This window comes from Myotis myotis, unplaced genomic scaffold (assembly GCF_014108235.1).
Source record: "Myotis myotis isolate mMyoMyo1 unplaced genomic scaffold, mMyoMyo1.p scaffold_m19_p_2, whole genome shotgun sequence".
NCBI classification, from domain to species: domain Eukaryota; kingdom Metazoa; phylum Chordata; class Mammalia; order Chiroptera; family Vespertilionidae; genus Myotis; species Myotis myotis.
This window is the reverse complement of record NW_023416324.1, coordinates 180,555,540-180,581,356: the sequence shown is the minus strand read 5'-3', so window position 1 is coordinate 180,581,356 and position 25,817 is coordinate 180,555,540. Positions and strand designations below refer to the sequence as shown.

Below are 25,817 nucleotides of genomic sequence, written 5' to 3'. Positions count from 1 at the left end.
TTACAACTATGGAAAGGAGAAGAAGAGGATGAATCACAAGAAATTAAAGCACTTATGACTCAAAGAAATATTTACTCAGGGTTTTGAGAACTATATATAGCAATACATTTTTAAAAAGACAAAGGACAACAGTGAAACCTAATTTCACTGGCTAGAGACTAATCAGGTAAAACACTAAAATCTAGAGTGCAGCTCAGGGAAGCTAATGGTAGTAACATGGCCAGACACTCCTGAAGAACTAGCTTCGGGTATATTTCCACAATAAAAAAACCGGGATCAGGAACCTACCTGGACTGAGTCAGTAAAGGAAAGTAATACTTACAAGATGGAAAAATAACTTACTATGAAACTTACTATGCAGGAGGTATTAAATCCTCTCCCCAAGCAACCTTATGAAAACTACAGTGGTATATAAAAAATATTAACATAAATTCACCTATAAAAATTTCAAATTACAAGAATTCCCACCAGATTTAAAAAAAAAATGAACAAGACACAATTTTAGAGTGGGCAAGTGGCGTGAATGGCAGTATGGCAGTGACTGCTACTGCCGTAAGACAACTGCTCAGGATGGTCTCCTCCCTCCCTAGTATAACCTCTTCACCAGTTCCCAGCTTCTGAATGCCTGGGTGCTAAGGGCTCCTCCCAGAGGCAAACTTGTTCAGAGAAGCAAACTTCTTCAGAGAACCACACTGCTCTGTTGCTTCTACTTACCCAAAATGTGGCTAGTACCCAATTGTTGGGGGGCGGAAGGGTAGGTTAAAAAAAAAACCCTAGCACCCTTGGCTCAAATGAGAGAAATTCTGAGGTGTAAACACACCCGCCAGAACCATGTATGATGAGGCTGAACACGGGCTGTTTCACCAGAAACCCTCCCTTCCTGGGCACTTCCTCTTTCCCATCCTGCTTCCCACAGTCCTCACTTGTCTCTCCTGGGAAGGTTTCCTTAATAAACTACTTCACTCAAATGCTTGGCTCCAGGTCTGCTTCTGAGAGAATCCAACTTAAATCAACCAGAAAATAAAACTACAGGCCAACTTTGATTGGCACCGTGTGTGAACTCTGCTGCCATCTGTGTGCATCACGATTCTCAGAGTAATACAGATGATGGCTGGCCTGTCAGCCACTCTCAGGCCACTCCTTTCCACTCTGCCCTCCTGTGCTCCGCACCTTGGGGCTGACTTCTCCAATCACACAGTACAGCATCCTGTGCCTACGGAGTTCCCACAGTGGAAGACACCGTCATGAGCCCCAAGGTCAGCAGAAACAAAGAAGACAGCAATTTGTTCCATTTCTTTCAGGCTGGGACTCTGGCAGCTGCTGGGATTACTCCATGTTGCCTGTGTTTGCCAGGCAGCCTCTCCTCTAAGGCCGGAGCATTTGGCTCCTGCTGCCTTCTCTAAGTCTTAGGTTTCTGGCAGTTGTTAAACTCCGAGTTACCTCATATTCCTCTGTTTTTCACTCTTCCAACACCTCTGCAACTATTTCCTTGTATTAAATTCCCTTTCTTGGAATACCTGGTTTAGAGTCTGCTCTCATGCCTGGAATCTGAGTAACTACTTACACTACACTTTCATTTTTATCATTAAATATATGACTTAAGATATTTCAAAAACCATTTTAACAAAATGATACTTAGGTAAATAATTTGTTCAAGAAAGAAAGAAAAAAAGTGAAAAATAAAATTAATTTTAATAAATTACTATGAAGAAGGCCAAGTATCTGTTCAGATGCACAAGAGTATTAACTTGGCACAGAGCCGTCTACAAAATCTTAGTAGATGAAAATAAGAAGTAGTATTCAAACAGAATACTGTTAGGTTCAAAACAAAAACAAAGTGCATGAGCAGGTACAGGTAACTGAAGAAGGCTGGGAATGCTGCAACAGGAGCTGGGTGATTAATGCGTCTGCGATAGGACTGGCTCGTAAGGTGCAAAGGTTACGGATTGGTGCAATCTAAGAACACATACCTCTTTACTTCATATTTATTCCTAAAATAAAATGAGTCCAGGTAACGCAAGTTCTTTAGGACAGAAATAGACCTCTAACATAAAATGTACTTTTATGTAAGTGAGAGATGAGAGGTGTGTTCACTATTACTGGCCTCGTTTTACACATAATGAAAGTCTAAGAAAAGTTAATTTGCCCAGGGTAACACACTTAAAATCTTGAAGCTGAGATTCAAATTTCTGTGTCCTCCAATTCTGATTTGTTTTTGTTAAACTATGCATCCTTTGTAAGTTAAAAAGGTAATGAACAAACCTATGAAGGTAGGAAAGAAAGGCATTCATTACTCATTTGCTTTTTTTTTAAACAGCTTTATTCATATATAATTCACATACCATAAAATTTACCCATTTAGAGTATATAATTCAATGATTTTTGATATATTACATTAACTTTTAAATATTGTGGTCATATCTAACATAAAATGCCATTTTATTAAGTGTAAAATTCAGTGGTGTTAATTACATTCATACTGTGGTGCAACTAACCATTAAGCAACACCTCCCCGTTTCCTCCCCCCCCCCCCCCCCCCCGTCCCTGCTAACCTTTAATCTTTACCTCTTATCTATATACTAGAGGCCTGGTGCATGAAATTCGTGCACTGGGTGGGTGTCCCTCAGCCCAGCCTGCCCGCCCTCTCACAGTCTGGGAGCCCTCAGGGGATGTCCTACTGATGGCTTAGGCCCACTCCCCACAGGAAGCGGGGCTAAACCACAGTCTGGCTGCAGTGGCTCGGAGCACGACGCCCTGGGCGGGTCCATGGGTCCACTGGGGGCCCTGCTCCCAGGGCAGATGGCATGGCGTGCCTGCCCGCGAACCCCCGGCGGGAGTGGCCTCGGAGCTGGGTGGCGCTGCACTCCTGCCAGGGGCCTTGCTCCCTGGGCAGGAAGGCTCCCATGGCAGGCTGCACAGTATGCCTGCCTGAGAACCCCCGGCGGGAGTGGCCTCGGAGCTGGGCGGCACCGGGGCTGGGGGTGGGCTCTGAGTCACGCCGTGGCAGCCCGGATCCCACCCCCAGCCCTAGTGCGTGGTGTGTCGGCTGGGGCTGGGGGCGTGCTCTGAGCTGGTCATGACGCAGCCTCCTGAGCTGGTCGTGATGTCTGGGCCTAATTTGCATATTTCTCTCTTAATATATAGGATATTTGCTTATTCTAGTTATTTCATATAAGGAGAATCATACTGTTTGTCCATTTGTATCTGGCTTACTTCACTTAGCATAATGTGTACAAAGTTAGCTAATGATGTAGCATGTGTCAGAACTTCATTCCTTTTTATGACTAAATAATAAATTGGACATATAGACCACATTCTGTTGACTATGACCTGGGAGTAGAATTGCTAGGTCACATGGTAATTCTATGTTTAGCTTTTAGAGTAACTGGTTTCCACAATGAATGTACCATTTTACATAATTACTACAAAAGTATAAGGGTCCTAATTTCTCCACATCCTCATGAACATTGCTATTTTTAGAGCTGTCCTGTGTTTGAAGTGGTAATTCACTGTCATTCATCTAGAATCATGATTTATGCATTATACAAGAGTGTACATAGGGGAACATTTAGTACAGAAATTAAAATGTAGTAATTTAAAAAACAGATAATTCCATTTCTGGTCAAGATGAAGTGACAGGGATCATATTTGCCTCCTGCCCCAAACAACCAAAAAAATTTACAATATTCTATTTAATAAAAGGGTAATACGCAAGTTAACCGTCACTCCATCACGAAGATGGCGGCGGCCAGTCCTCTCAGCCCCACTGGAGTCCCCCAGTCGGGGGGGAGGGGGCTGCTGAGAGTGGGCAGTGTGAGCGGCCTGGCTGAGGGGACCCCCCCCCCCATCCCCTGTGCACGAATTTCGTGCACCAGGCCTCTAGTACAGTGGGGCCTCGACTTACGAGTTTAATTCGTTCCATGACGAAGCTCATAACTCAAATTACTTGTATGTCAAAACTTAAAGTGAACAAGTGAGACATGTGATGCTGGGCTGATGTTGTGGCGTTCACTGTGATGTTCGCTGTGCCAACTAGAGGTGGGGTATCTGAAGCTGGCTCGTAACCCGAATTTTAGCTCACAACTCAAAGCAAAAAATCGACCGAGAGACAGCTCGTATCTCAAAAAACTCGTTAGTCGGGACATTCGTAAGTCGAGGCCCCACTGTATATGAAATAATAGTTCAAGACATTGGACATCAGGCAACAAAGGACAGTGAGAGAAGGGAAACCCAACCAACAATGTGCCTTCAAAACTGTCTGAGCTTATAATCTAGGGGAAAAAATGTCCCCATCATGGCATAGGAAAGAGAAACCTTCCTAGGCCGAGATCCATGACATTCCTGAATTGAACAGCCAAAGCTGAGAAGGCAAAGGCAGCTAGAATTCATAGGACAGAGTACTGGAAAGGAGAGCGCTATGCAGAGAATTCTAAAAATCTGCAGTCAGTCCTACTCACATGTTCAGCACTAATGTGTGAGGATACTACCCGAGATGGGAATGCACAACTCAGAAAGATTAGAAGAAGCAATGCCCGCTGCACAAGGCTGCGGACAGTGCCTGTCCACCACTAAATACCTATGTTAGAAAAGCAGAAAGGTCTCAACTCAGTGACCTCAACTTCCAAAAGCATGACACATAAAAAGAAGTTAATAAATTATGGAATTCATCAATATTAATAACTTCTGATCTCCAAGGACATTATTAAAACAATACAAAGAACACAGACTGCAAGACGCTATTTGGAAACACTTGCATCCAAAACACATAAAGAACTCACAAAACTCAAAAAGAAAACATAATTAAATAAAAAGTCCAACGATTGAAAAAGGCATTTTACCAAAGAAGACATAAAGATGGTAAATGAGCACATGACAAGATGCTTAACATCATTAGTCATTAGGAAATGCACATTAAAACCACAGTGAAATATCACTACACACATCTTAGAGTGGTTACAATTAAAAAGACTGACCATATAAAAAGTGCTGGAAGAATACAGAGAACTACCCACTGCTGGTGAGAATGTAACTCCATTTTTAAAAATGTACTCTGGAAAACAGTTTGGCAGTTTATTAACAAGTTAAACATATACCTATTGTATGATCTATTCATTCTATTCCTAGGTATTCACACAGGAGAAATGAAAGCACAAATCCATATAAAGATTACTTGTGACATGAATGTTGATAGTTTTGTTTGTAACAAGCAAAAACTGGAAACTACCCAAATGTGCTTCAGTAGGTGATAAATAAATGGTGGTACTTATTTACGTAATGGAATATTACTCATCAATTGAAAGGAAAGCAAAATAATTATGCAGAGTGAAACAAGCCAGACGAAAAAAGAGTACATACTCTGTGATCCCATTTACATCATGCAAACTAATTTCTGGTGAGGGGAAGACTACCAGTGATTGCCTGGGGAAGGCGGGGAGAGACAGCACAGGGGCAAGAAGAAACGTCTGAATCCAACAGATGTATTTCAATGTCTGGAGTGTGGATTCAATGGTATATACATATGTCAAAACATACCAAATTGCACAATTTAAATATGTGTTCAGGGTGGGGCAAAAGTAGGTTTACAGTTGTAAGTATATGAAACAATTTGTATTATTATTATTTATAATTATTATATTATTTTCCATACAAGCAACTAGAAACCTACTTTTGCCCTACCCTGTATTTTTGGGGGGGTTGGGGTGGGGTGTCAATTATACTCCAATAAAGCTGTTTAAAAAACCAAAAGGCCTGGCAAGAAAGAATGCCATTGGTAAAAATATCATTTACTAGTGAAATAACTTTAATACCATCTACCACATCAGGTTGTCACAAGGACTAAATGGGATCATGTATACAAAGAGCAGCATCTCTAATACAAAGTTGGTACATGTCATGTAGTAGCTAGTAACAGTACCGCATGCCTACTTATTTCAATACGCCATCACTTTGGGGAGGTAGGAGAAACTAATAGGCAAAGAGCCAGAGGCTTAAGAATTCTATTTGGGTGAAAACTAGAAGCAAAGGTGAACAAAAACCGATGTGTAAATGTCTACTAATATGGTAAACTGTAATCAAGCTGAACTGTTTAACATTATGCTTGCAAAATTATGTTCCTCAGATACTACAGAAAAATAATTCTGTACCTTATTGGATTTAGTCAAATTAAATAGAGACAGAAAAACAATTTGTCAGAAGCTGTAAGTTTGTTTTAAAACTGATGCTGTTTATGAAATAATAGTTCAAGACATTGGACATCAGGCAACAAAGGATGGTGGTTCCTGAGAGAAGGGAAACCCAACACACAATGTGCCTTCAAAATTGTCTGAGCTTATAATCTGGGGGAAAAAACGTCCCCGTCATGGCATAGGAAAAAGAAACCTCCCTAGACCAAGGTCCATGACATTCCTGAATTGAACAGCCAAAGCTGAGAAGGCAAAGGCAGCTAGAATTCATAGGACAGAGTACTGGAAAGGAGAGAGCTATGAAATAGTATGGGGCAAAAGTAGGACTAAATGGGATCATGTATACAAAGAGCAGCATCTCCCTAGCACAAAGTTGGTACATGTTATGTCTGTGAAAAAGATGTGACAAAGATTTGAAAATAACAAGTTACTACTTTAGTCAGCCTCCTACTGAGAGCTCTTCTTAACCAGACCAAAACCCTAAAAGAAGCAGTTAAATCGGGAAATATTAAAACTCCTGTTCTAATAGTTACTAGGCATCTTGGTCCAGTTTAATATCAGCTACTGTCATCAGGAAACTCCCTGAAAGCAGGTACAAAAGTTCTAGACTGCAAAAGAGCCCATGTAATAAACTCTTTTCTCCACTCATCTTGTTATACACCTTGCTGTGTGGCTATACGTCATGGAGAATGGAACACAATATTTTGTGGGTCAGACCTATGGATTTAAGTATCAATTTATTTCTTCAAAAAAATCCACCTATAGCACCAAAGTTCCAACAACATTGGGAAAGCCTAATTTTTATTTTATGTACACAGGTGGACTGATTCACATACATCAATCCAAAACGAGAATATCTAAATTGTAGAAGTTTATACGCTATTTTCACGTACATTACTTAGTTTTAGCCTCATAACAGATAGGCATTATTATCCTTCATTTACAGATAAAGAAAATGAGGCTCAGAAAAGTTAAGTGAAATGCTCAGTCTTTTTAGTTTTTTTAAATATGTTTTTATTGATTTTCAAAAAGAGAGGAAGAGGGATAGAGAGACAGAAACATTGATGAGAGAGGAACATCATCGGTTGGCTGCCTCCTGCATGGCCTCCAATGGGGACTGAGCCTGCAACTGAGGTACGTGCCCTTGATCGGAATTGAACCTGGGACCCTTCAGTCCACAGGCCAACCACCGCTCTATCCACTGAGCCAAACCGGCTGGGGTGAAATGCTCAGTCTTAAAGCTTATTAAATGGGGTGAAACTGAAATCCAAACCTAGACCTGCCGACTCAAAAATTTATGTCACCATTAAAGAATACCAATCAGGCCTCAAATGCTCTGTTATGATACATTTCACAAAAATTTTTGATGATCCTGACAATTAACAATCTGAAACTCATGGAATATCAACCCTTAAAAGAACTAGTAACCAGATTGATACTTGATAGTTCAAGATTTTAAATGAATTTAAGCAGTTAAAAGTATAATTAGAAAAACAGGAAAAAAAATCCAGTTCTAACGTAAATTGTAAAGATTTACCTGAATGAAAAGGAAACTGTTGCTTGGCTTCACCAGTGTGTGCATCCCAAATAATGGTTGTCTGAGATTAAATAGAAAAGAAAAATATATTGTTAAGAAGTTGAAAGGAATTTATTATAGAGGCATGCCTTAGATTCCTAACTATATTAAAGCAATATGAAATGTCAGAGTGGAATTAATAATTCACATTTACTTTTCGCAACAGTACAACCAGGTTATACTCCACATTCAGGGTTGGGGGAAGGAGATATGACTACTAAGTAGTTTAATTTTTCCCTGATGATTTTTCATCAGTCAACTCACTTGAAATAACAATTATTGGTTTGTCTTCAATGTACCAGACATTATATTAGACTGCTTAAAAAATTCCACTGCAATAGAGTACTTAATGTACGATTTTCATAGTTCTTCAGCTATAAGGAGAAAAATTCTTGGTTTACAAAGTAGTCAGCTAATTCTCAGTATTAAGATTTTTTTAAAGCCCACATTTATGTATAAAGGCAGCTTGAATGTTGACAATATTTAAAACAATGTCTTTTATATTAATTACACCCAAGCATGGCATATAATGGCTGTATTTACCATTCCTTTTCACACTCTCCCCACCACTGATTTTATACCGTTGGGGATGGAGAGCTGCACAGTAAAGCGACTATTAACAGGGCTTTCCCCTCGCATTCCTGGCCTCCCTCACTTTTCTTTCCTCTTTTCTCTCTACTTCCTTTTGACAATACACCCAGTTACCTACAAGCATGTATTCTCCTAGGTTCATGGGAAGGGGGATGATCTAAGAAAATAAAGGAGAAAGAAGGCCATATTTTCAGCCTGTGGGTATTTACCAGCTTAAGTAGGTAAAAAAAAGCTAGAAAGATCCTGCATTTCTTACATTTTCAATTAAGCACCAGAAGTTCAGCTAATAGACTGGCTCTAAGATTTCCAATGGAATCACTCCAGAGCCACACTCACTGATGAGATAAATTAGAAACTTTAGAAGGGAAGCAAAGAATATGGGAAGTGTGACATTCATTACAGCTCAAGTTCCAGCAAAAACAAGGAGTGTAGTCACACAGATAAGAATAAAAGGCATTTTATTTTGTAGGTTCAGAAGTGAGCCGACAGAAAATCTAAGAAAGTATTTCAATTACTATCATAAATTCATCCTGGAATTTCTCAAATATAAATATTTTAATGCTTATGTAATTAGAAGAGAAAAATATTCCCTTATTACATTAACCTTATATATATATAGGTTTAGTTTAATGTTCTTTTACCTTGTCTACTCCAGCACTTAGGATGAAATTTCCTTTCTTATTCCATTTTAATGCAAATATAGGGCCTTTATGTTGCCCTAAGGTGCTAGCAAGGTTACCTAAAAAAAAAAAATTACATTACTTCATCTTTATAACTTAAACCAACAACAACAAGTGAAAAGAAGAATGCTTCATTTACCATCTTTAGTCCATATTCTGGCAAATCCATCGTATGAACCAGTTGCTAGAAGTGTACCTTCACTCTGTTGGAGAAACACACTTCTTTCAATTATGTAATCCAGAAAGGGCATTTAATTGTTATTAGAACATTTCATGTTTAAATCTTAGGTACGGCAGATCCTTGACATTCTCTGCTACAAAATCTTTTTAGTTCTGCCCAATTGGGAGCGCCCCCCAGGCTAGGAAACACCCTTCACTGCTGGGAAGCTGGAGCTTTGGCAGCACCGAGCCAGCCTATGTCCAAATCTCAAAAAGCAGGAACTGCTCCGGAGCAGGACCACAGCGCTCCCCTGCATGCTGAGGTCTACGGCATCCTTAGAGGCACATGACTAAAGAGGGGAGGCTAGTAGACTGGAAAGGACATCAAAATCATCGTCTTTTAATGATTCAATGTAAGTAAAAAAGAAAAATCTTCCAAAATATCTCTATGATTAAAAGGTTTTACATGACCCTCTTTAAATCTTTTACTGTCTAAATAAAGTATGTTGCATTATACTAACAATATTGCTGTTTCAGATGATCAGATTCTTAAATATCATTGAATGTTTCTCTCCTTTGTTAATTCTTTCCCAATATGAATCCTTACCAATAAAAATTCAACACAAGAAAAAGAGTCAGAGAAGAGTATAGGTGACTCGACAGTAAAAGAAGTTGAGTAGTTTCCTGGAACCACTTCATTAGGAGGAGAACATTCCAGTTTCTCTAATCTCATATGCCTTGACAAATGGCACAAGGGAAGGACAGTCTATGGACATGCGAGTCACAGAATACACGGAATTGACTGTTGCTAGGATGAGTAAGTCTTATTGGAGACACAGAATGAAATCCTGTCTTACCCAGTACTTTCTTGATGCTTTTTGGTAAGGGAACCAAAAACAGCATCTTCCTTTTCAGACCTCTCAGGCCACTTAGCTGTATAGGTAAGTGACAGACAAAAGCTAGGTCTGGGGGCTGTAGAATCAGACCTGCCAGGACTTTAAAAACCCCTATGGTTCTGCCCTAGGAAGAAGCAGCCATGTTGAAGCCAATAGCAAAAGCTTATTTCTGGGCTCTGCACAATGGGAAGTTTCTTTTTTCTTTTTTAAGTATATTTTTATTGATTTTAGAGAGGAAGGGAGAGGGAGAGAGAGAGAGATAGAAACATCAATGATGCCAGAGAACCATTGATCGGCTGTATCCTACAAGCTTTCTACTGGGGCTCGGGCCAGCAATCCAGACAAGTGCCCTGACCGGGAATCAAACTGTGACCTCCTTGTTCATATGTCAATGCTCAACCACTGAGCCACACCTGCTGGGTGGGAGGTTTCCCAAATATTTTAGTCCCCAAATGTTTTAGCTCATGGACCACTAAAGTTAGAAAAAAATGTTTGAACCATCAAATATGTCTGGCTCTTGTTTTAGTCATGAGAAAGAACCACTAATCAAGGCTAATGTTTTTGCCTTTTAGTGGAAGATGCAAGTACACAGTGAATAATATATTTTTGAGAAAGTCCATGTTTTAAAATTAATTTGCATTTCAGAATCACCAAGCTCAACAAATGAACGTTGGTTTACCATCTTTTTTAGTGTAAACTATGTAATTCATTAAATTAACATGGTCTCTGAGCCAAATAGCTTAAGGATGCTATAAGATTTTTGACATAAGCTATATAAGGTCACATATTAAGATATTAGTCATGACCCCACAACAACCAAATAATACTGCAATGTGATAAAACCTCTTTTCATTTTTACAACTGTCAACTTTGTAAGGGAAAGGTAAATACATTACTGGGAATTTTAGAAAGGAATGCTAAAACGGAACAAAATAAAACATCACAAACAAGAAAAAAACCCTAGTTATGAGTTCTGGAAGAATTTTATGGAAATAGAACTTTAGCTGGAGTAATCATTTTTAGGAAAAGACCTCGTTCCTTGGGATAACATTTGTAAGGTCCCTGGAAAGCCCCACACAAAGCTGTTAAGCAGGAGCCAGAGGAGGAAGGATGGTCACTTGCTGAGGAAAGACTAGCCAACCCCTAAAATTCTTGGAAACACTGAAATAGTCTAACAGGCTTTGGAGGGGGGTGGGGGGGGGACAGAGGGGAGGCCGGAGGAAGAAAGGTAAAAACTGGATGCAAAGTTAAAAGGCAACATGGAACAAAAGAAAATATACAGGAACCTTACAAATGCGAATTTTCCACATATTAATCATAGGAATGGAAAAAAGAAAATGTTAACCATGTATTAGAAAGTACAGGGGTGAAGCTTTATCAACAATAAAAGTCAGAATAGTTAAGTTATCCTTAAAAGATATTAAATCATATATTGAATCAAAGAATTATAAGAGTACTACAGCTAGAATAAAGCTTGGAAGTAAGCTAGACTAATGGTCCCTAAAAGGCAGTTAGTTAGCAATGAAGTTTTCATCAGATCACAGCAAAATGAGAAAAACAAGAACATGTTTTTATTATATAGCTTTCTCTTAACCCCAGCACAGGACTTACTAGCTAAGGACTTAGTATGTGCCTGCTACTGATTTTCATCTATTTCCTCATTTATGTAGCTACCATTACCACACTTTTCCTATACATGTGAGGAAAAAGAAGCAAGCGGCCGACCTCCAACCTTAGGAAGATTCTGCTGTTAGGCCAACAGAAGAGCTGGAAGCTGAACCTTGGTCTGACTGCTCAAGGGCCAGCCTTTGTTTTTAACATATTTGGGAAGGAGGATTCCTACTTTATTGTTCTCATTAGTTAGTGAGATTTAAAAATATCTGAAAAAGGGCCAAGCCCCTGCCATCGGTTTAAGGCTCAAAGAAGTGAATTAGTAATTACATCCACCATGGACAGTACAGTGATACTCACATTCCAATCTAGAGAAGTCACGTCCTTGTTGCTGGGGACATCTTGCCCTCCTTCTCGTATACAATGTCGAAGTACTAACTGTGTGGAGCCACTGGTGCTATTTTCACTAAGATTCCAGATTCTTGCTGTGGAGTCTCCAGACCTAGAAAGTATGAAATATATTTTAAATCCTCTTAATATTCTCCAGTATTCCAGAATTAAAAACAAACAAAAACACCAACATAATTATATCCTAAATTACTAAGGCAAATAAAACCAGAATATCAGGAATTTCCATTTCCAGTATTTTTTCTCTGTCTCCATTTTGAGGGCCCCAAATAACCCCTGAAGTAGTGAGTTTAATGAAAACTTCCAAGGTTACTTTATGAAGGAATGAAGATTTATAGAGGCAAAATGAACACTAATAAGCAACAACAGAAACCTAAAAAACATAAGTAATGTATTTATAAAATGTAATAGGTTCAGTAAGATATTTTTTAAAATCCATTTTAGTTTCACTTTGAGAAACATACCCCGATGCCAAGAGATCACTAACAGGGTTCCAGGCACAGATGAACACTTCAGATTCATGGCCCCGTAACACAACTGCCTTGTTAGGAGGGATTTCAACATCCCCATCCACCTCCATCATATCAGTATGATTATCTGCAGCACAGGAAACAAGTGGAAAATTCCAGTCAGGTAATATTGCAAAATGCTGGGGAAATCCCTCCTTTATAATACTGAGTGTAACTTGATTACACAGTACTTATCACATGGAGAATAAATTCTTATCTTTAGTCAAGTATGGCCAAGATATATATATCTGAGTGTGTGTTTAGAGGTGGGGGTTAGAGGATGAGGGTAGAGAAGGGCTGCAAAAGGTTAGACCCACAAACATGACTAAAGTGATAAAAAGACTTGAACATGTAATCCATGCCAATACTATTCTGAGTTCCCGCCAGTAGGGGTTGCTGATATCATTCCTATAACATGGGAGTTGCCTTTATAGCTCCATGTCAGAGTGTCACTGTATTTTTTAATGACTAGTGTTACACATTTTATTTAGAAATCAAATGCAGACACAAAACTCATTTAACCATAGAAAAATAATTATCTAAATATTTTTTTGAAACAAAATAAAATCCATTAATGTAAACCTCACTTTCTGAGCTTTAGGAATGAAAATCTGAACTGTGTGGTAAGGGTTAGGGGAACAAGTTGGCATAAATGATAAGTATGTTGTGATTTCAGCTTCAAAGAGGTGACATCCCTATGAAGCAAACATTTCTTTTGAAAAGGAATTTTAAAAAATTCTATCTCAGCTCACTTGCTATAGTATGTGCCCCATTCTCCTCTCCATTTGCTGTGTTTTCTCCATTTTTTGCAGATCCTTGTTGGTTCGTGGCAGCTGCGGCAGCTGCTGCAGCTGCTGCTTGTTGCTGTGCAAGCTTGTCTCTGTAAGCTTGTTGTCTTGTTTGTACTACATCAGGCATTACGGCATCTATCAGTGACAAAGACTCTATTGGTCGACCATCGAACAAGGTACCATCCTGGATTTGGAAAAGAAGAAAAATCAAAGGTGCCATATTTAGAGTAATTTGTATTCATACAAGTCCACAGCAGAAATGAAAAGCTTCATTCCAAGACAAAATATTTTAAGATAATTTTCTGAATGTGCGTAAGAAGGAAAGGAATCAGAAGGAAACTGAAGAAGCAACTGCAAATAACTGTTTTAAGTTTTCCTTCTCACCTGGTTCTTAGTGTTATATGTTGCACATATAAAGCTGAAATACTGAAAGGAATAATAAAAGTAGGCCCAGATAATAGAAAGGTTTATTAATTATATTCCAAAAATCTGTTAGTCAAAAGCAATGACCAAAATAAAATCATTCACACAATAAGAGATTTGGTACCACAGTATAGAAAATATTTCTTTAAAACCAAAAACTTTTAAATACCTTTGTTGGACTTTAAAGTTTCTTGTGATTTGATTAAAACAGAAAGACTCCATATATTATGCCATATGACATTTCATTTTACTAATGTTGGAGTGCAAGCAAGCACAGTCAGGTTTAAAGACTTGAAGTTACACACTGGTCAACAGCAGCTGGCATCTCTTAACCAGTGCTACTCAAAGTGTGATGCAAGGAGCACATTACCTGGTAACTTGTTAGAAATGTAGATTCAAACCTACAGAATCAAAATCTCTGAAGAGCTCAGGAACTGCTTCAAAAAGCTCCCTGGGGAAGTCTTATGTGTTCTACCAGTTGAGAAGCATCCTAACTCACAGGCTGCTGCTCTTTAATTTTATGGACTTGCTGTAATTTTCCAAAGCTCCTCTCATGGATATTAGGGGCTTCACAATTAATAAAAGTTCTCCATTGAGCACAAGGAGAGATACAAACACAGAGCAAGTCGGAAATAGAAACAGTGCAAATTAGCCAACTTGATATGTATGTGAAGCAGATGACCACATACTCCTGACAATCTGCATTGTGTGACCGGGGCTTCAGGCTGCAAACACAGCACATCTTTCTAAGCTGTCGAGTGTAATGGAGTATTTGAGGAATAGGTGAAAGTATTTTAATTTATAAGTAATTTAAAAATAAGTATTAAAACTGACACAGACACATTGTGGAGAACTATATTAAATTTACACAAGGTTTTTCGGATAAAATGAGACTTCATCTCTGGCTACTGCTAGAAATTGTTTATCACCCTCTGTTAAGGATATTTTTGGAGGGAAAGTGCTAAAAGACAGAACACGTTTAATTTAGTATTAGCAAATTTATCAGTTAGAGATGAGGAAAACAAAGACAATGAAATCAATTTTAGTATACTATGTAACTACAGTAATAAATACTGATATAGAAACCATGGATGCTTCAGTTTTAAAAACATTTGTTAAAATGTTTGTTCACATATTTTTGCGAAAGGAAAGGGGAACATATTAATCTCTGAAATGAAAATAAGGCAAAAGCTTCACATATCATAAATCTGTCCATATATGAAGATTTTCAGCTGGACCAGGGTTTGCAACATTTTCTGTAAAAGACCAAATTGTAAATATTTTAGGCTTTGCAGACCGTAAGTTCTCTGTCACAACTACTCAATTCTGGCATAGTAGCACAAAATTAGCCAGACAATACGTCAATGAATGAGTATGAATGTGTTCCAATCAAACTTTACAAAAACAAGCAGACAGGATTTGGTTTATGGGACAAAGTTGGCTGACACCTGAGTTAAACTACCGATACTGGTATATGGGCCTTAAATAGGCACTAATATCAAGAATTAGCTTTAATTATCAACTGCTTTCCAACATCAGGTATAACCAAATAATCAGAAATTTTCTGATTTTTTCAGACCATCAATGCTGTTGTTTTAAAGAAAATTATTTCTTACTGTTTACTTATAAAACCATTTATAGTGAAATAAGCTACAGATAGCGGTCCTCACCTTTGGGAGCCAACATGCCTTGCCTGTGCAGCCTGACCCCTACGTTAGAAACAACACCTCTCAGTTGTTAACCCAGAGAAGCTGAAGTCAGATAACAAATGAGCAAACAAGCTATCAGATTTAAGAATTATTTGAAATAAATCTTCCTTACCTCATTAATACTAACTTCTGCCTCTACATACTGTAGACCTTTCTGGATGATAGAAATCAATGCAGCAGGTGGGACAAGGGCACCATTTATGTTTGATTGACTGATATGGCTTTCTATACCAAAGGTAAACGCCGAATGAGAAAATCCTAAAAGCAAAAGAAAGGTGTAAGAAGTTATTTTCCTAGTGGCAGCATGCTGTAAGACACAAACGAAAGATCTCTATAATCTTTCAAAATCACATCCCACACCTTTAAAATCCCAGACTGTTAGCTAAGGTCAAGTGTATGTTTTTAAACAAAAGAAATATCAAAATTCAAACATGTTAACCTTTATTATTTTCCTTTAATTATGTAATGTACTATTATTTAAAATTTCTAGTACATGTAAAATTTAGCTGCAGCACAAATTTCCTCTACAACTAGCATCAAACTTTAAGTTTGAAGAAAGCATTTGGAAACCATGACTCAACTGCTTCACGCAAGATAATTTAGGCCAAGATAAATTAAGTGACATTTAATAAATTTTCATAGTATATTTAAATCTCTACATACAAATTGTCAAACACCTTATAAATTCAATCTTTTGTAGGTTTTTAGAAACTACTTAGGAAATAAAAAGCAAACTAAAAATAATATAAGAAAATTGAAATGTAATAATGAAAAATAACTTCATGCTTAAAACCCAGTGTATGAATGCTAAAAAAAAAAAAAAAATTACTAATTATTTGCCACTTAGCAATAACCCACCTAAATGAAAGTGTTAGAAAATGAGTTAGCAAGTGAAAATCCAGTCTGTCTCCATTAGCAGTCCTTTAATTTTTATTTGTAATACTTAAAACCAAAACTCACACAACAAAATCTTTTTATGTTAGCCTTGCTTTTTAATGCAAGCCATGTTCAAAGTGAAAAGTGAAATTCTATACAATAGCCCTGGCCAGTTTGGTGCAGTGGATAGATCGTGGGCCTGTGGACTGAAGGGTCCCGGGTTCGATTCCGGCCAAGGGCACATGCGCGGGTTGTGGGCTTGATCCCCAGTGTGGGGCGTTCAGGAGGCAGCCAATCAATGATTCTCTCCCATCATTGATGTTTCTATCTCTCTCTCCCTCTCCCTTCCTCTCTGAAATCAATAAATAGATATTTAAAAAAAAATCTAGACAATATCCATCAGAGCTCATCACTAAGTAGCAATTGTCACTAATGTATTTTAAACAATTAAATTATGCATATAACACAGAATGTTGAGAAACCTTCACACTAAATAAAGTAAATGAATATGGGCTTACTGAGGTCTTGGTTAAATGGATTTAACCTATGTAACTGTTGTCTAGCCCAGGTTTTTAGTACTTAGTCCATGTCTTTTATTCTTTGCATTTTATGCTTCCACTCTTAGGCTCCATGTGGCACTTAAGAACCATCTATAGTAAAGTACTGTGAGCTCACAAAGAGCATGTGCCTAGGAAATATTTTAATTGTTTAATAGACAGACTTGATTAGATACCTAAGTTGATTTTCCTCATGGCTCCTTCCCTCTTTGGAGCATCTAACATTTCCATTCCTGAAACTACCCATAGTGAGAAGTGAAAAGATGTTACCTTTTAAGACTTTCATTTTAACCTCATGATTTTTCCAACAGGCAACTGTTATTAAACACATTTATAGTTTTCAGCTTAATCTAAGCTCACAGGGATGGCTAGAAACTCACCAACGGGAAAAACTCACAACTACTTGAATATGAATGGAATCCAGGAGAATGAAGACTAGAAAGGATGGGGAGAAAGGATGAGAGATTTTCTCTTGAAATCAATAAGCAGTGAGGTAGGAGATTTTGTTTTTCATTATATACTCCTCCCTAAATAAATTCTGCAGTAACTCATGAATAGGAAAAAAGCTAAACAGCCAAGGGGCTTAGAGATTTAAGATTTAAGGCATTAAGATTTAAAAGTAAGACTTTAAGATAAATAGTATTTATGAAGGGTCTTCACCAGGTACCATGCATATATAATTGTATTATTTTATTATCAAAATTAGCAAATGGAAAAACAGCTGTTAAGAAAGTAAGGATTCATTCAGAGACCATTAACTACTACACTCTATTGTTCCTACCGAACAGTTAGAATATGGTCAAAAATAAAGCAAAGGCAGAGTGCACTTCTGGCTCACTAACAGTACACAAAAAAATCACATCAGTGTTCTTCTGTTTCAGCTTACAGTGTTACAAAGCGGTGATAGCAGTGCATGAAATATTAAGACACCTTATTAGCAAGTTTTTAAAAGCGTTTTGATTTCATAAGCCTTATAAACTGTAGCAAAGTCCATGACTTTGGCACTAATTCATAAGTACAATTTGTAAAAATAAAAATCATTACACTTAAACACTATTAATTAGATGACATAGTCCAAGCTTATGTCCAAGAATATCCTAAAAGTTGCAGGTGGATATCCAACAGATGTCCATTTTTGGCTGGAACGTTGCATATATCCTTAATTTGTTCTGTCAGCCAAGGACAGAAGCTATCACCAGTGCTTATATCTATCTCAAGTTATTGCACATGCACTTAGAATGTTCTCAAACAGCCAGAATACAACCCTGAAGTGGTCATTAGCATTGTTTTGGCACTCATTAATGTTTACTCTAAAGAAGGTTCACACGTAAACCTCTATGTATATAAATGCTGGACTTAACTATCATTTTCTCTTTATTTGTAGTCATAACATTACAGGGCAGCTTAAAAACATGTTCAAAATTAATTTTCTTCTTGACCCTTCTTAAAACTTCTTTTTCCTTAGAAATTTCTGACTTCACACCCTCACTCCCAACCCTGTTGCTGGCGTTTCAGCATTCACCAAATCCTATCAATCAATCCTACCTCTCTGGTCTCTGTCATCAGCTTTCCTTCTCTGCCAAAATCTGGAGTTTAGTTCCATGATCCCTTGCACTATTCCTGTCATAAGTTTCTTTCCTCTCCTCCCCAATTCGTCCACATCACAGTTAGAATACTACTTGGAAAACAAAAACTGATCGTATCACTCCTTACTTGGGCACTTTCGATAATTCCTTTGGCCTTCATAATAAAGGCCAAACTCCTAAGTATGCCACAATTACTTTTGTAAACTGACCCTACTTATCTGTCCAGATTCATCTCCCCAATTCCACACCCCTACACTTCTTCCCACTGCACATTAAAGTGGTTAACATTACTTGTAACACCTCGAATATGCTGTCTTACCTCATCCCTTTGGGCCTTATGTATTCTTATGCTCTTTTCTCCTAACTAAATGGAGGTGAAGTCCTTCCTTTCACTGCCCTCAGGTTGACCATTCTCTTCTGTGCTAATCCTTTCATATGTATAGCACTTAACACACTGTGTGCGTCTATGGTTCTATGTAAGTGTGCTGGGCTGCCTGAAGGAAGGATTTATGTCTACTAATCTTTCCACTCTGGAAGAAGACATTACCTAATTTATCCAGTGTCCAGTAAATATTTGTTAAATCAGAATGCAATCTATATAATAAAAGCCTAAGCCAGTGGTTGGCAAACTGCGGCTCGCGAGCCACATGCAGCTCTTTGGCCCCTTGAGTGTGGATCTTCCACAAAATACCACGTGCGGGCGTGCACGTACAGTGTGATTGAAACTTCATGGCCCAGCGCAGAAGTCGGTATTTTGTGGAAGAGCCACACTCAAGGGGCCAAAGAGCTGCATGTGGCTCGCGAGCCGCAGTTTGCCAACCACTGGCCTAAGCGACTGTTATGGCAGAATGACCAGTCGCTATGATGCGCACTGACCACGAGGGAGCAGACACTCAATGCAGGAGCTGTCCCCTGGTGGTCACTGCACTCCCACGGGGGGAGGGCCGCTCAACCAGAAGCTGGGCTCATGGCTGGCGAGCGCAGTGGCGGGAGCCTCTCCCACCTCCACGGCACCACTAAGGAGCAGTGAGCCGAGTGGTAAGGAGCAGGTGGGCAGTAAGAAGAGAGGGCTCCCAGACTGCGATAGGGCACAGGCTGGGCTGAGGGACTCCCCCGCCCTCCCCCTCCCCCCCACACCCCCCCCCATGCACAATTTCATGCACCGGGCCTCTAGTTTTACTATAATGTATCTTGACACATCAGAAAATCTATGAATCCAGAAAAAGCATATGACTTACTTAAATCTTCCTGGAAAAACAAAAATAGAACTTAAACCAGGGTTATGCTAGAAAATATTTCCATTTATCTGTAAATGTATATGTAGGAAATATTTTTTCAGGGACAGCTTCTGACTCACAAAGTAGAAGGCAAAAGGGATCAACCTAAATCTGTGCAATACTGAAGTCTGGCCTGACAGCCTAAATAGCAACCCTTCTTTTCAGGGGTAAGAGCAAGTCTGATATAAAGACTATCTCTGAATCAAGTACTCCACACATTCGCTAAGGTAGTTAAGGTTTGGGAGGTAAAAAGGAGATTCCAGAGTAGAATGATAGTAATTTAGTGACAAAGACAAGCAGTGGCAGGGGTGTGTGTGGTTATTCATGAGACCACACACCATTCCCATGTGAGAAACAAGATCACAAAACCACCATGTTCTGAATATTGCTTATTTCAGGGGTCCCCTCCCTTGGGATGACAGATTGTGTTCTCAAAGGCAGAGTTAGTCTTCAGGAGTCGGCCACTCTACAAACAGAGAAGACAGAACAAAAAAATGGGCCCTGTTCCTCATGGCTATGATACTGGGTATCTAAAACAGAGGGGGTGGGGGAGCAAAGCTTAACTATTATACAATACAGTGCCATAGTCTGGAAGGAAAATCTAATTTGTACAAGGCCCTATATTCAAGCCTCAGGTCAGAAAACCCTAAATAATGCTATCCCCGCCCCCAACTTCACACACCCTTGACCCCAAATCCATTTCCACCTATGTCCTACAGACCCAGAGTTTTTTTACTCTAAAAGTTCCACAATCATTAGTCATGGGGATGTAAAAGCACAGGGAATATAGTAAAAAATATTGTAATAACTACATATAGTGCCAAGTGGGTACTAGACTTCAGAAGTCATATAAATGTTTAATCACTATGTCATACACCTAAAACTAATATAATATTGTATATCAACTGTAATTGAAAAGTAAACAAATTAAAGTTAGAATTACAATATGATCCATCAATTCCTCTCATGGTTTATTGTCCAAGAAAAAATAAAAACATGCTTGAACAACAACAAAAAAGTTCCACAATCAAATTCTTAAAGATTTCAGAAAAGGTAAAAGAAAATAGGGGAAATCATCCTATGGGGGATCTTTGATGTTGAAGAGTTAGACTCAGCACTTACAAAAAACAAAATAGAGGAAAATGTGAAGAAAAAAGTAATACAACACCAAAACCCAATGCAACTGTTAATATGTTTGTATTTCTTTTTTTCTTTACATGTTGTTTTCCCCCCCAAAAAATTATAATACATTGGCTGTATAATTTTGTGCCCTAATTTTGCTCTTAAACATACATACAACTATAAACATTTCGTTTAAATCATATTTTCTGAAATAATTTTATTGTTATAATATTCAACCAATAAATTTAGTAAATTCATCCCAAAGCTGGACAGTTGGACTTTTCCAATATTCACTATTTAAAAAGAATCTTGCTTCATTATGTGTATAGGTTTTTGCCAGGTATAATTTCTTTTCTCCTTAGGATGGACTCCCTCAAAAGTTGAAAGGGATGTATATTAGCATTTTAAAGGAGTTTTCATGATTGCCAAACTGCTTTCCCCCAAAAATTGTGCAAATGTATAATGCCACCAAAATTTGTTTCCTTATACTCTCACTATGCTGAATATTCTTTAAAAGAAAAACAGAAAGATCATTATTAAGATTGGACAAGTTCTGTTTGGCAGCTATTAAAGTTGTCTTTTAACAAGTGTATCAGCCGGAAATATGTAATTAAAATTTCCTCTATCAATCAGAGAAAAATAGTCATTCAGGTGACAAAAAAGAACTGATTTGGAAGTATAAAAGTACAGTAACTGCTAACATTTATGACAACTGTTTGCTGTTTATTGTTAATTAGCCATCTATACAACAACTATATGTCAAATGTTAATGCATATTTTATTTGCTTATAAAGCAAAACTCTGTATAACTACTTGTTCTTTTGTAGCTGACCATTCTACTACTCATATAAATTAAAAGAAAGATTAAAGGTGGGTATTCCAGATCCAAGCTTTCCTCACTCCAGTTCTTCATGGCTAGAGGCACATTACTGTAGCCAGTTTCACCTGACTCCATCCTGTCTGCTGGTCCAGTCTGTTTATAAATGGCACCAGCAGGAGGGTATGTGGACAGGAATGTTTATCTAGCTCAGTTACCTGTATCTGAGCCAAGAGAAACTACACTGTCACTTGATTGCTGACATTTTACTAGCCATTGCAGGGGTTAAAACAGAAATCATTAAATTATTGTCCCAGCTGGTTTGGCTCAGTGGATAGAGCGTCAGCCTATGGACTGAAGGTCCTGGGTTCGATTCTGGCCAAGGGCACATGCCTGGGTTGTGGGCTCAATCCCCAGTAGAAGGCGTGCAGGAGGCAGCTAATCAATGATTCTCTCTCATCATTGATGTTTCTATCTCTCCCTCTCCCTTCCTCTCTGAAATCAATAAAAACATATTTTTTTAAAAATATGAAGGAATGGATTTTGATGTTACAGGTTAGAACCTTAATGTTACCACATAAACATTCAGGTTAGTTTGTACCTATTATGATCACATCTATATTTCTAAATTAAGTGTGTATGGGGGGGGCAGGGGGGGCTTTGATGGGTGATCTTATGAACCAGTGGTGGGGAACCTTTTTTCTGCCAAGGGCCATTTGGATATTTATAACATTATTCATGGGTTATACAAAATCACCAACTTAAAAATTAGCCTGCTATATTTGTTCAAACATTTAATTAACTCACCCCTAATACCTTGTCGGGGCTAGACCAAATGATTTCTCGGGCCTTATACGGTCCAAGGGCCAGACGTTCCCCACCCGTTATAAACAAATAGGACATGGGAAGTAAGCACCATCTCAGAAAAAGTGGTGTGGTGCAAGGCCTATATCCAGGGAAATGCGCTATCCCTTTGTAAAGGGCAGAACACAGTGGAGAGCTCAGAGGGTGGGGTGCAGGAGACAAGATGCTCTTCCATGAACCAAACCCTTTAAACCTACATATATTGTTACTTTCTCATAGAGACTGTATGGCAAGACGAACCTCAGCTCTAAAAACAGGGGAATTAAAACAAAATAATAGTATTCAGAATCACAATCTAGAAAATAACTCAGTAATAAGGACATGCTGTTTTTGAATTTTCCGGTTAGTCTTCAAATACAACTCTTCATAATATCCAACATTCAAGTATATCATAAACAAACATGCAAAAGACAACAGTTAAATCTACAATGAAGAATTCTCCCCCAAACCAAATACACAATTTAGGCAAAATGAAATTATATATTACACAAAGGAACAAAAAAAAGGGTGGGGGGTGCCACAAAGTTCACAAATAATTGCCAGGAACAACTTCTCTAGAAAAAAGTAAACTAAAACTGTGAATAACTACATCAGAGTCAAGGGGAAACAACAAAATGCAAAGGAGGGGGTGACGGGGGCGTTAAAAAAAGTCCAAACCAGGTTAGCTCTTCTGAAAGTATCACTGTACTAGGAGCTGTTACACAGATATAATTTAGAGTGTACTACTTAGTATTTATTCTGCATATGGTTTCTAGTTTATGAGTTATTAAGGGCAATCAAGTTATTGATGCTCATGGGTGAGCGCTAAATAAAGGAGCATACTGAATCAAGTCAATCGTACTCACAGTACTACATGTAAAATATTTTCACTTTGTTGAATATATAACTCTAATTCACAAAAGTACAGAATGATGATGAGCAAAGTAATTTGCTTAGGGTGAACTTTCTAGAGGTAAAATTGAGAAAAATAAAAAGAGGCCATATATCACAATGTAATCCCTTTTTAACAAGCAACAAAGTTTATAGATGTGGCAACTGAAGATCTGAGAAATTAAGTAATTTGGGGGGGAAGAAAGGGACTTTGAACAGAGTGTATCTTCTAGTGGTGATAACAGTCACAATAGTAGAATGCTCACCACTTAAAGTATTTAAGATGAAAACAATTCAAGTAATTTATCCCCTCTGGAGCTGGATACCATCATCCAGTCAGTGTTAAACACTGCCTGTTGAGAACAAATATTAGACATTCTTACTGAAAAATTTCTAAATCCCACCTTTAGCAAAACAGAATGAAATGTTCATAAGGTGCTTTTTGGAATTTCTGACTGATAGCTTTTAGAGAATGAGACAAAGAAGAAGGAAATTTTATTTTCCTTTGTGGTAAGTCTTTGCAAACCAGTATTTAATGTCCTTGCACAGACACTGTCTGTGTCATGATTTCTTTTTTCATATCTCCTAATCCAATTCAGTACTCTTATGGAGAAAGAGCAAGATTCCAGTTTCTTCTATATTGCTTTAAATCTTTTAAGAGAAATATTTATGGCTTAAAAAAGTAATTTACATCATATTTCTTACATATTTAATGACTAATTCTCAGTAAGTATCCTTTGTGATAAAGGAATTTCTGGACTATGTGATTCCAAGATAGAATCAATTGCAAACATGGCAATTTTTATGTACAAATGGAAATCGGAACCAAGAACAAGCCTTTGGAGCAGTGGAAGTCCTGAGATGGGTTAGATTCTGAGCTCTGTCAGAAACCTGACAGAACTATATATGTTTTAAACTTTTCCCATCTCCTATTTCTAGAAGTAATTTCAAAAGAATGTCTGATAGTATCCTTTATGATATAAACATGCCTCATCATTCCTGGAAAACCTTACCTACAAATACAAATATACCACTTTTACTGGCTCTCAATGTGTACATTTCATGGTTTCTATTTTCTCTCAAATGGTTACTAGATATAATTTTTCTTTCAAGATACTGTGAACAGCTACATACTTGTCTGTCAAGTTCCAATTGTCCTACAACTAATTAATATAGACCAGGGGCTTTCAAACTTTATTATGCCTTAACAGTGATGGCGAACCTATGACACGCGTGTCAGAGGTGACACGCGAACTCATTTTTTTGGTTGATTTTTCTTTGTTAAATGGCATTTAAATATAGAAAATAAATATCAAAAATATAATTCTTTGTTTTACTATGGTTGCAAATATCAAAAAATTTCTATATGTGACACGGCACCAGAGTTAAGTTAGGGTTTTCAAAATGCTGACACGCCGAGCTCAAAAGGTTCGCCATCACTGCCTTAGAATCACCTGCAGCATTTGTAAAATGCAGATTCTTGGGCCCCATCCACTGTTTTCTAAGTAATTCTGATACAGGTGGTCCAAGGATCAAACTTTAGAATTCTGGTCTAGGCAATTCTTAAATTTATGACAAGTTGCATTCCTAGAAAAAGTGCAGTAAATCAAAATGTCATCAGTTGAACCCTGGCAGGGTGGCTCAGTTGGTTTGAGTGTCTTCCCATACACCAAAAGGTCATGGGTTCTAGTCCTTGTCAACGTGCATATGGAAGACAACAGATCAATGGCCCTCTCTCTCTCTCTCTCTCTCTCTCTCTCTCTCTCTCTAAGCAATAAACAAGGCCTCAGGTGAGGATAAAAAATGTCATCATTTGAGTCTCATTTTCTCCTATAAAGTTACAAATTTTATGAAAGGGCTGGTTTCACATTTTCAGAGATGTGGCTTAACATCATACTTCATCACCAGTATACCGCTGTACAAAGTATAAAACCTTTTCAAGAATACATAAAGAATAATTAAGAATACAGTAAACAATTATAAAGGACTTAATATGATAACTACCAGTCTATCTTGCAAAATCTTTTAAAATATAATCCTTGCCTTATTTTTTACTGCAACATAACACATCTTAAGACTTGGAATTTATAAGGGTTTTCTCTAAGAACATCAGCAATTTTAATAAGTTTTTTTTCTTTTTTTTGTTCTTAAGAAGACTTGATAATATTTAGTCACTTGGTACTCTTTCAGAAATTAATCCAGAGTATTATTTTACTGTCCCCTTTACTTGCTGAATTTTCTTGTAGCGGCATGAGGTAGCAGGAAGATGCGAGTGTTCCTTAACATCCCTAACTTCACCTTCCCCTATTTCAC

General features: G+C 38.0%; 1 protein-coding gene across 10 annotated transcripts in view; it reads right to left on the bottom strand.

Moving 5' to 3' along the window:
* TBL1XR1 (TBL1X receptor 1) overlaps positions 1 to 25,817 on the bottom strand; it is a 171,063-nt gene that overhangs the window by 13,649 nt on the left and 131,597 nt on the right. For all 10 annotated transcript variants that reach the window (XM_036349728.1, XM_036349723.1, XM_036349727.1 and 7 more), the window contains 7 exons: positions 15,648 to 15,793; positions 13,365 to 13,587; positions 12,568 to 12,700; positions 12,056 to 12,197; positions 9,169 to 9,232; positions 8,991 to 9,088; positions 7,720 to 7,780 (listed from right to left, as the gene is read on the bottom strand). In XM_036349728.1, coding sequence (XP_036205621.1) covers positions 7,720 to 7,780; positions 8,991 to 9,088; positions 9,169 to 9,232; positions 12,056 to 12,197; positions 12,568 to 12,700; positions 13,365 to 13,530 — 664 coding nt within the window. In that variant the 5' untranslated portion in view covers positions 13,531 to 13,587; positions 15,648 to 15,793. The remainder of the gene's footprint in view (positions 1 to 7,719; positions 7,781 to 8,990; positions 9,089 to 9,168; positions 9,233 to 12,055; positions 12,198 to 12,567; positions 12,701 to 13,364; positions 13,588 to 15,647; positions 15,794 to 25,817) is intronic.